General features: G+C 38.6%; 1 protein-coding gene across 6 annotated transcripts in view; it reads right to left on the bottom strand.

The window, feature by feature from the left end:
• Positions 1-10,899: 10,899 nt before the first annotated feature.
• The window catches only part of BCLAF3 (BCLAF1 and THRAP3 family member 3), a 59,265-nt gene continuing 57,775 nt past the window's right edge, over positions 10,900-12,389 (bottom strand). For all 6 annotated transcript variants that reach the window (XM_077889414.1, XM_077889413.1, XM_077889418.1 and 3 more), the window contains one exon: positions 10,900-11,963. Coding sequence is in view for 5 of the 6 variants with exons in the window: in XM_077889413.1 (XP_077745539.1) it covers positions 11,934-11,963 (30 nt within the window). In the remaining variant the exon portion in view is untranslated. The remainder of the gene's footprint in view (positions 11,964-12,389) is intronic.

The raw sequence follows: 12,389 nt of genomic DNA, 5'->3' as shown, positions 1-12,389 counted from the left end.
TATAAACAACTACATGTTGGGATAAAAAGAAGTTTAAAGTGTACCTATAAAAGGACTACTATGTAACAATTAACCATTATGCTACAGAGTTTAGGCAGAATAGAAAAGGATGGTCCCTGTAAATTAAGTGACAAAAAGCAAAATACAAAATGGCAAGTTCATTCTATCCAATTTTTGTTAAAAAAAAAAGTGTATGTGTCTATCATAGGTAGAAAAATGTGGGCACTTTTGTGTGTGTGTGTGTGTATGTGTGTATATATATATATACATATATATATATATATATATATATAGAGAGAGAGAGAGAGAGAGAGAGAGAGAGAGAGAGAGACCGTAAAAAAATGTGGGTGGGTGGGTGGGTGTGCAGGTGTGTGCACAGGCATGTGTGTGTGCATAGAGTGGGTATCTATGTGCCAAAATTCAAAAAGTACTGAGACCAAACTGTTAACTGTGGAACTGTTAACTGTGGTTACCAACCAAGTGGTGAGAGTACAAATAATTTTTTCTTTATGCTTTCCCATAATTTCTAGGATATCCCCCCACCCCCGTCAAGCATGCATTACTCTTATAAATGAGAAAAACGATTATTTCCATTCTGCATAAATAAATAACTTCTAAAATGAGCATCTGAGGCCCTAGAGACTGACTACAGCAACAGCTGTCAGCAAAGATTACACATGTAGCAATTAGCACAGCTAAGAAAAGAATGTCAACTACCCGTATTAATTAACTCTCTAAAACATGGTTTAGCTATCTATCCACGCTCTAGAAGTATATTGAAAACATGACTATAAATCTCCATATCTTGTTCTCTCTGGAATCTTGTTTTGTGCTAAGTTCTGGGAAGCCAGAACATCTTGGTGGATGCTTGAATCTCTGGTTTCAAGGCAGCACTCAAAAACAGGCAGCTTGATTCCCTTCCTTGCCCATTAGGTGGGGCAAGAAAGCTTTAGAAGAGTCCCTACCAATTAAAACATCCACAGGAAAAAACCAAATTACAGAATAAACAGGTAGAAGGGCTCCAAAGTTGTGTCTTGCTCAGTGTGGGTGGGATGTATGCTTAAATTTTTCTAGAATTCAAACTATTTTCAGATAATTTTTCTAGAGAACATAAAGTTGAGACTCTATAAAACTCACCTCCAACAAGGTTTCAGTATGTGACAATCACACCTGCAACCAAGACTCTTTCCCAACGTTTTAAAATTAAAATATCTCTGGTGAAATGCAAATTAAAATAACCCTGCTGAAGAACAAAAATTCAACTGAGTAAATCTGAAGATCTAATTGGCTTTATTAAGTGATTCATGAATTGGGCAGCATCCCATCTAGCAAATAGAGGGCAGTTCTGAGGAGTTGTACAAAATAGAAGACTTTTATAGGAAGGAAGTTGGATGCAAGAAGTTATTGGCAGAAGAAAAGAAAGGATTGTTTCAGCAAGGTCACCTTCCCTTAGGGTAAAGGGCTGAGGGGTCTTATCATGCAGATTATCCCATCTTCCTTGTGACAGATGACCTCATTGGTGCTAATCAGTAAAGTCCTGACTTGACCTGTTAAGACTAGATTCCTGGAAGAGGTTGAAACTGCAGTTAGGTTAAGTATTAAGTACTGGTATAGTGACTTGGCCTAGCATAAGTGACTCCATCTTGGGCGTATGGTTTTCTTTTTAACAACACTGATACCATTTTTCACGGATCGGATTGGCAAAAATTAAAGAATGTGTCAATACACTCCACTGGCCAGGCTGTGAGGAGACAGGCAGTCTCCCACATTGTTAGAAGAAAGGGGAACTTGGATAACTCCTGTGAAGAGCTGGCAATACCTAAGACTATTCCATATACTCTTTGCCCTCCAACCCAGCAATCTCATTTGTTGGCTTTTACCCTGAAGATTCAGTTCCAACTAGATGAAAACAAATATGCACAAGGTTATTCATTATAGCATCATTTAAATTACAAAATACTAGAACCTACCTAAATGTCCAAATACAAGAGCATGGTTGGATAAGGGCACAGCTACAAGTGGAGTACTACGCAGCTGTACAGAAGCACGGGCGCAATCTCACAATCTGACACAGAGTGATTTCTAGAATTTCTTACGTTAAGAGAGCAGAGTGCAAAAGAAGATATAGAGAACGGGACCTTCTGTGTACGAAAAAGGGGGGAATAAGGCAACATACATACGTCTGCTTGTCTTTACCAAAAGAAGCACAGGAAACGAGAGGCCAGAAATTAGTCACATACAAGGAGTGGAAGGGAACAGCACTGAAGGAATACAAGAGGGAGTAACACGTCTCTATATCTTTTTGTAGAATTTTGATTTGTGGAACTATGTTAATGTACTACATGTTCAAAAAATTAAGTCAAATCAACAAGGATGGGAAGGGGGAAAGCTAAAACTGAAAGCAAATGGGAAAAAAAAGCTTGGCTATATTTCGAATGAACAACATAACCACAATGTGGAGGGCTGGGGGTAGTGAAGACCAAATTCAAGTAATTTATGAACACAGTGTTTATCTATATACCTTCTGTCTTTAGGGGTGTGGGGGTGGAGAACTGCAAACAGAGCCTGAACTATTTTTAGTAGGTTTGCTTCCTGTTGTGCTATGACTGAAGCAAGTGTGAAACTATTTTAGGTGTCTTGTGGAATTGAGCAAATGATGAAATGATTTGTTGTTGTTGGGAGCCAGGGTCCTCACTGTGAAAGAAGGGACGTACAACTATGAAATAGGGAAAGCAAGAAAGAATCCTATAGGGGCGGATGGGAGGTATCAATGTGACCTCGTCACTTCTAAAATGTGTATGTGTATGTAATATGCATACGTGTGTGTGTGTGTGTGTGTGTCCGTTTCCTAGCTACGGCTGCCAGAAAGGCTTAGAAGCAAAGACACTCCACTAGCAACAGGCTCTAGTGCCCAAATCTTGGTCTTTAATATCATTATCCACTAAAAGGAACCAGGCTTCCTTGGAGAAATGGCTGATTTCAAGGCTGAGGCAAAGGAATGTTCAAGATGAACCTGGAGCATCTTGTAGGCCACAAGTAAAGAAGTGCTAAAAATAATTTTGGGGCATAGTAGAAGGTATAGTCATCAGCTTAAAAGGGCTCCCACTGGCCAAAGCTGGGATAATTTGAACACTAAAATAATCAAGGACAATAATGAATCATAGACCACTGAAAAAGTAGGAATGAATCCGTATCAATAATAAAGACAAATTAATGGGAGTAAAGGGGAGGTCCTAGCTTCTAGGAGAATATCAATGCTAGCTGCTTAACATGGAGGGAGTCCTGGAGTTGGAAAATCATCATTTTGTAGCCGTAATTGTAAAGATTGGTTCAGACAAGAGCCATTAAGTTACTGAATCTATGGGGGTGATTTTGATGAAGAATAGCATATTTCAAATCTGAAAGTATCTCCTTACAGATTGCTTATTTAATGCAGGCAAAACAAAACCAAAAAATTCAGTAATTATACAGTAGAAAGAGTGGACAAGTCCTTGGACCAGGTGATTAAAATTAATGTCACCTTTATTTTTTTTAAAGATTTTATTTATTTATTCATGATAGTCACACAGAGAGAGAGAGAGAGAGAGGCAGAGACACAGGCAGAGAGAGAAGCAGGCTCCATGTACCGGGAGCCCGATGTGGGACTCGATCCCGGGTCTCCAGGATCGTGCCCTGGGCCAAAGGCAGGCGCCAAACCGCTGCGCCACCCAGGGATCCCTAATGTCACCTTTATAACATCATCTACCATAGCCAAATCATGGAAACAGCCCAAGTGTTCATCACTGATGAGTAGATAATGAAGATGTGGTATATATACACGATGGAATATCACCCAACCATCAAAAAGAACAAAATCTTGCCGTTTGCAATGACATGGATGGAGCTAGAGAGTATTATGCTAAGTGAAGTAAGTCAGTCAGAGAAAGATGAATACCACATGGCATCACTCATAAGTGGAATTTAAGAAACAAAACAAACACAGGGAAAAACAGAGAGAAAGAGACAAACCAAGAAGCAGGGAACAAACTGATGGTTACCACAGGGGGAGAGGGTGGGGGGATGGGTGAAGCAGGTGATGGGGATTCAGGAGGGCACTTGTCTCGATGAGCACCAGATGATGTATGGAAGTGTGGAATCACAATATTGTACACCTGAAGCTAATAGTACACTTTTAACCAGCTGGAATTTGAATTAAAATTTTAAAAAATAAATAAAATTAACATCACCAATGAGAGACAGGTGGGTGTGGATATAGCACCCTGACTGGAACACAGTATCATTCAAAGTATTTTGACCGGGAATACAGCCCTGCAGATACTTCAACTTTAGCTCAGTAAGAGTCATTTCAGACTTCTGACCTTAGAGCTGTAAGATAATAAATTTGTGTTGCCTTAAATCACTGAGTTTGTGGTAATATGTTACAGCAGCAATAGGAAACTAATATGCTTGGAATATGGGTGACAAACTACATAAAAGTACTCTAACATGGTAAATTTTCTGATGTTGACAACTACTATGGTTATGTAAGAGAATGTCCTTGTTCTTAGGAAATATTCACTGAAGTATTCAGAAGTAATGGATATGATGTATGAAATCTACTTTCAAATGAGTCAGAAAAAAATGTGTGTGTGTGCATGTACACACAGAACAAATGACGGAGCAAATGGAAAATATTAACAGGTAAAGCTGAGTAAATGGTGTATTGATGATCCTTGTACTATTGCAACTTTTCTGTAAGTTTGAAATTATTTCCAAATTAAAAAAGTTAGATAAACAACTGGTTGAAATATATGATAATGTCATGTTCCTAATTGCAGTGCAGATGAAAAATAACTGAACCAGAATACCACACATGTCTTCTTGAAAGCAATGAAGGACTGTATCCCATCCCCAATACTGATCAACTACTAAAAAGATAAAGTTCTGTAGATTTTGTTGCTCTTAACACCCACAATATTTACTGAGGCCTGCTCTGTGGCTGGTAGCCTCCAAGCCTGGCAGTATAAGGGAAATTACAAGCTGTCTGTTCTTGAGATGTTAAGAATCTGATGTAAGAAAGAAATAAAAGGTGGATTAAATTTTGGCACTGAGGATGACTTACCACCTAGCTCCTGGGAAGATGCCCAGGGTCTGATAGTTCCCTTTATGCTTCATCTCCTTGTCTCCAGGAAACTGTGGAACAGGTCTCCTAGGGGAGTTCCTGGAAGGAAGGCTGGTTAAGTAACAACTCTGAAAAGCAGCCCACCTTACTGCTTTTCTTTCCAAGTATTTCATAAATAAGCCAGGTGCTAAAATTTGGACTCTTTTTTCTGTAGGTACCAAGAAGCTGCTACAAAGTTTTGGCTAATATGGGGGTGTTTATAATCATTCAACAAGTATTTCTTTTTTTTTTAAAGATTTGTCTATTTATTCAGAGAGAGAGAGAGGGAGGCAGAGACAAAGGCAGAGGGAGAAGCAGGCTCCATGCAGAGAGCCCGACGTGGGACTGGATCCTGGGTCTCCAGGATCACACCCAGAGCTGCAGGCGGCACTAAACCGCCGCGCCACTGGGGCTGCCCTAAACCGCCGCGCCACCGGGGCTGCCCTCAACAAGTATTTCTGAGCTACTGGTATATGTCAGACCCAGAGCCAGATGGAGGGTAAAGAGAAAGAGGCTATATCTCTAGTTGCTGTGCTTAAGGGCTTAAGCAAGGGTGTGCTTAGGTGTTCTGGAAGCCCAGAGGAAAGGCAGCTAACCCAAGGAGGCTTGGTTGGAAAAGCTACCAATCTGTGTCTTAAGAATCAGGTTTGAAGCAATTGACCAGGCAGATACAGGGAAAGGACATTTGGGACAATGGAAATTGAACAAAGCATGCGTGCAGGTGCAAAAGCTGGTGAGTGAGGCACCTTTAAAGGGAGCTCAGGGTGCCTGGGTGACTCAGTTGAGTGATGGACTCATGATTTTGGCTCAGGTCATGATCTCAGGGTCGTTGGATTGAGCCCTGCCTGAGGCTCTACGCTCAACAGGAAGTCTGCTTCTCTTTCTCTCTTTCTCCTCCATCTCTCCCTCTGCCCCTCCCCCAACCCAGCTCACTCTTGGGAGCGCTCTTTTTCTCTTTATTTTTTTATTTTTTATTTTTTTAAAGATTTAATTTATTTATGAGAGACACAGAGAGAGAGAGGCAGAGACACAGGCAGAGAGAGAAGCAGGCTCCATGCAGGGAGCCTGATGTGGGACTCGATCTTGGGACTCCAGGACTACACCTTGGGCCAAAGACAGGCACTAAACCACTGAGCCACCCAGGGATCCCTTCTTTATTTTTTTAAAGGTTTTATTTACTTATTCATGAGACACAGAGAGAGAGGCAGAGACATAGGCAGAAGGAAAAACAGGCTCCCTGTGGGGAGCCCGATGCGGAACTCGATCCCAGGATCCCGGGACCATGCCCAGAACCCAAGGCAGACACCCAACCGCTGAGCCACTCAGTCGTCTCTTTTTCTCTCTTTAAAATAAACAAATAAATCTTTAAAAAAATAAAAATAAAGGGAGCTTAAACTCTGTGGGACATCTGGCTGGCTCAGTAGGCTACATCCACATCCGGGGTCGTGAGTCTGAGCAGCCCTGTTCCCTGTAATCCCTTGCAGAACTAGTCATCAGCAAGAACTTCACAACATCAAATCAACTTCTTCTTTACTAAATATTATTTTAAACATCATTAAGAGGCATTAGAATTTGAAGAATTTAGGAAATTATCTGTAAAACTTAGTTTTTAATATCTTTAATGATGTGTACAGCAAAAACAAGCCCTCTGTACTTTAATATGGTACTCTAGGATTTCATAAGACATTTGTAGATTTCTGGGAATGGGATTCTATCCCTTGCCTTCCAAAATACAGTAACTTGAATGTCATAGAAACTACAAACATGTTTTAAATTTATAAGTGACTACCTGCAAAGACTGAATATACATATATAAAATATTATATCAACTACCAAAAGCTCAGAAAAGACTAATGAAAAAATATCAAAATGTTAGTTTCTACTAAATCTATTTAAGCAGTGTGATTATGAATGCATTTTCTTCCTTTTACATACTATTCTATGTACATTAAAAAAATTAATCTCCTCACCCAACACAGAACTCCAATTTATAGCTCTGGGATCAAAAGTTGTATGCTTGGGCAGCCTGCGTGGCTCAGCGGTTTAGCGCCGCCTTCAGTCCGGGGTGTGGTCCTGGAGACCTGGAGTCCCACGTCGGGCTCCCTGCATGGAGCCTGCTTCTCCCTCTGCCTGTGTCTCTGCCTCTCTTCCTCCCTCTCTGTGTGTCTGTCATGAATAAATAAATAAAATCTTAAAAAAAAGTCGTATGCTCTACCGACTGAGCAAGCTAGGTGACCCTATTCTATGTACTTTATATTGTCAGAGGAAAAGTCTTTTCTAAAACAACAGTAGTAAAATGATTTAAACTATATGTAATTACATTAAAATTTTAAGTCAAGATCTTCTTTTTAAAAGTATTTATTTGAGAGAGAGAGAGAACGAGTGAAGGGAAGGAGCAGAGGGAGAGGGAGAAGTAGACTCCCCGCTGAGCAGGGAGCCTGACACGGAGCTCAATCCCAGGGTTCCGGGATCATGACCTGAGCCGAAGGCAGACAATCAACTGAGCCACCCAGGTGCCCCTAAGTCAAGAATTCTTACTAAAAAGTCAATACAACATATACTTAAATAAGCTTACCCACGTTATGGTGTGGGAGGAGGAATGCAGAGGTTAAAAACCCCTCTGGACTAAGGTAAACTAGGCAGCCCTTGGAAGTAAAATTTGTATACATGGATCTTTAGTAACATATACTATGGATAGGATTAAATATCCTTACTACTTAAAAAAGAGGAATGACTTTATTTTCTAAAAATGACACAATGTTTGTTGTATTCTACTGATACAGAAAAGCACAAAGAATCACTCATAACCCCACCACTTAAAAAACCACCAGTGTTGACAGTGGGTGGGCATGTTTCCAGACCTCTCTACTCATAAGTACAGGCAGGATTGATGGTGGGAATTGCTATACTTTTTATTTGAAAAAGTTTTAGTTGATTTTATTTGCTGTAGAGAAACCTTAAACATGAAACTGAAGGGGCTGCTGAACTTGAGATGTTTCTTTGCTATAAGGCTACTGGTTCCCAGAAGAGCTTTGTAAGTCAGTGATTCTCAAACTTGAACACATAGCAGAGTCCCTTGGAGTGCAGGCAGACTGCTGGGCCCAAGCTCGCTTCTGATTCAGTAGGTCTGGAGTGAGGCCAAGAATCGTCATTTCTAAGTTTTATAGGTGATGCTGATATCACTGACTGGGGACCACACTTTGAGAACCAGTGCATTTAAAGGTCAAGAAAAAGACTGTGAAAGACTTAAGGTTGGTCACTAGGTTTCTTCTATATTATATAATACAATCTTAGACATTGTAACTTGACATGATACCTAGCTTCGCAAAATGAGGCAGTCAGTTTTTAATCCTCATCCCACCCGCCGCAACAAGTCCTAATTGATCAGTAAATGCTAATTTTTTTCGAGATTTTTAACATTTACATTCTATTCTGCAACTATAATTCCTCAGTTTTAAAATCTTAGTTTTGTATTTTAATGGACTCAGAGTTCATACCGTTCCTTTTGCTGGAATTACTTTGGGGAACCGGGTATCCGTTCTTTTCTGGGTTCCCATTAAGTGTCCAGAACCAAGGCTCACCAAGATGAGGTCAACTTTGTTTCTTTACTCTGTGCTACTTAGGAGGCGGGAGAGGGGTTGAAGTCACTCCACACCTTGTTGCATTAGCATCACCCCTCTTCCTTATTTGGTTGCTGAATTTGATAGATAATGGAAAAAGTGAGTTTCTGATACAGTTTTACTTTTCCTGCTTCCATCTGGAAGTATCACCATCCTTTAAAAAAAAAACTTTATAAATGTAGGATTTGTTGGATAAAATGTGGTCCACATTATGCATCCAGCTATTTCATTATAATGCAAATAGCTTTTTCCAATAGAAAAAAAAGAAAATGTAGCCTCTAAAATATATATAGTTTTGTCTGTGATAAGATTATGGGTGTCTTTTTTAAAATGAAATTTACATAGAGATAAATGGAGATATACATGTACCTATTACAAAGAATACAGAGATCCCATGTACACTTTAGCCAGTTTCCCTCAAACCATCAAATTTTAAGACCAGCAAAATCACCCACATAGTGCCTTTTGAGGTTTGTGAAACCAGTAAGAAAGACCATGTGACCAGGGGATATGCAACCAGGAATGCCAACTTTTTTCCTCAACTTTTGTGTGTGTGTGTGTGTATGTATATATATATATATATATATATATATATATATATATATATCCAGTAGAGTACTTAACACTCTATATTGGATTCTTTGTTTTTGTGAATTTCTTCTCCAACAGTTTATATGAGGTTCCTCAGAGGAGGGACTCTTGTCCCCCCCAGGGTCAGGGAAGAGCCTACCACACAGGGGAGGAAGGGGAAAAGGCAATAGTCTATGACTTACCAAAACAACTTCTCTTCTATAGTCTTATGCATTAGAGAATTCAAATTCTTCTTAGTCAATAAAAAATGCTATGGATAAGGAAACCTGTTCAGCCTCCACATGCAAATTAGATATTAAGTTACTAAGAAACATATTCTACTTGTTATTCATTAAACTAATATTTAATAAGTCCTTACTGTATGTCAAGTAGGATGTTGGGAGTTGGGGATACTACAGTGAACAAGACAGACACAGTCCCTGTCCTTATTTTATACTCTAAATTATAAAGCAAGCCTTTCTTTTTAGGCTTTAAACTATAAAGCAAGCCTTTCTTTTTAGGCTTTAAACCTTATGCACGCAATATTTTCTGAATGCATCCACATTACCAATAGGTATTTTGTAAATAACATGTTTTGCATATTGAGACGATGCCAAAAGTATATTCATATATGCCTAAAAAGGAAATCAGCCGTGGAATGATTAATATTGAGTCAATTGTCTTAGCCTTATGTGCTACGATAAATAGAGCCAAAGAATTAACACTGTTTACCAAGTTACATTTCCATGTTCAACATCCAGTTTCCTGGGATCCCTGGGTGGCGCAGTGGTTTAGCACCTGCCTTTGGCCCAGGGCGCGATCCTGGAGACCCGGGATCAAATCCCACGTCGGGCTCCCGGTGAATGGAGCCTGCTTCTCCCTCTGCCTGTGTCTCTGCCCCTCTCTCTCTGTGTGTGTGACTATCATAAATAAATAAAAATTAAAAAAATAAAATAAAAAAACCCATCCAGTTTCCCTATCGGACTATTTGGACCATAAAAGCAGGCTCCATGTGTCTTGTTTTCTTGTTCACTGCTGTAATTTTAGCACAGAATCTGTGCAATAAATGTGTTAACCAAATGGTTAAATGTTCAAGGCTCATAAGTGTCCCCCAGAATATGAGAATAAATGGGATTCTTTTAAAATTTAAGACAGATGTTATGAGTACCTCACACAATATAAATTGTCATACTGCTGCACACATGTCTTTTCTTACCATAAGTGGAATGTTAAATATGTTTGGAAAACCTGACCTAGGGAGATGGTACACAGCAGTAAGACAGGCCATCTGCCTAAATTTATTAGCCAATTCTAATGTAAGTACTCTTCCCCTCACTTATTACTGACCCACTATAAGGAAAGGCGGCCCTATCTTACAAAGATAAAAAAAAATTAAATGTTTGTAGTAAGATTTTTCATAATCCAGGCATGAGAAATCAAATTCTTACCAGATTTTGGCTTTAAAAGTTCTGCCTTTGTAACTGAAAAATGATTTTAAATATCAACAGGTCCTACTCAGTGCTGTAATTCTCATATGAAATTAAAATAATGTTCTCACAAACTGGCAAGTAACTTCTTCAAGCAGAAGGAGCACAGTATTTTATTTTATTACAAATAAACATTTCACAAAATTTTAATTGGGAATGTATACATACTATTATGCAGAACAAAGAAAACATAAAGATAATAAGGTACCAGGACCTAAAATATCATTTAAAATCCCATCAATTTTATCTTATGCTAGTAGGTACTCAATACAATTGAACTTAAAATAAACACTTTATAACAGGTGCTTGCAAAATGTATAATGCTGTAGTAGTAAAGTACAATTTCCAAATATGAGATTTTGTCTGTAAGATTTTTAAAAAGCCTTTAAAAATATGATATGCACAAGCTTGCCCTGAGGGAAAGTAAGATGGAATATAAATTACAAAATCTTTATATATTTTCCACAATAGCATTTTGAAATTGGAAAGAGCAAACAGTGGTGGAAAAAACAGAATGAACCAATTGGTAAAAATTCAGTGCATTCATAACTACCTGATGGAAATTTCGAAGCACCTTTTCTCGTGCCTTCTTATAATATGAAATGTATAAATTATATAGGCCTTGATCTTAAGAAACTTAAGAAAATTTCAAGTTATAAGCCAAACTGTCATCAGAAAAAAGAAAAATCTGATATAAAATTTGCTACTTATCATAAGGCCACTGTTTCAAGTTCTTTCATGTACAGACACTATACAATTCAGATATTTTTGTTTTTGTTTTTATTACATAAGCAAAACTTTCAACATATAAACATCTAGATATAACTCAGTTAAATTCTCTATGAAACCATGCTCAGAAAAAAATGCATCAACAAATAATGCCCTTTTGAAACTTTTTGCAAAAGAAACTGCAGTTAATACAACTTTTAAATTGAATACTGTAATTTAAAAGCAATTAAGTGTAAAAAAGTTGCAGCATTCCACTACAGAAAAATAAAGTTATTTTATCAAGAAAGTTACAGTATTAGTGCTTTAGTGCCAATTCTAAGTCCTGACAAAAAGAGGTGCTCTCAAATATCATCCTGTAGTGTCGTTTCCATTTGTAATAATTCCAGATTAGATTGTTGTGGCAATGTTTGCATATTCCTATTGAGAGAAAACAAAAGAAATACAGACTTCAAAAGAAGAGTCAGTTATAACATCTGAGCTAGAGTTCTCTTAACATTGCAATTTTAAGCTATTTTAATTCATGTAGTACTACTCGCAGCCAAGACCCCCACAAAGGTATGTGGAACCCCAAAGATGCAAAGTAACAACAGAACACATCAAAGCAGATATTAAATAGTTAAGTCAGTAGGACAAAGAAAATAATAAGACACTCTACGCTGGTTATTAGTAAGTTGATGAAAAGGCATTTTGCTATTTGGGGGAGTTTCACTGGATCATAAAAAGAAAAATTCAAGGGAACCCTGGGTGGCGCCTGCCTTTGGCCCAGGGCGCGATCCTGGAGACCTGGGATCGAATCCCATGTCGGGCTCCCGGTGCATGGAGCCTGCTTCTCCCTCTGCCTAT

Source organism: Canis aureus, chromosome X (assembly GCF_053574225.1).
Source record: "Canis aureus isolate CA01 chromosome X, VMU_Caureus_v.1.0, whole genome shotgun sequence".
Lineage (NCBI taxonomy): Eukaryota > Metazoa > Chordata > Mammalia > Carnivora > Canidae > Canis > Canis aureus.
Note: the sequence above shows the minus strand (reverse complement) of the source record. Positions and strands in the feature narration are given on the sequence as shown.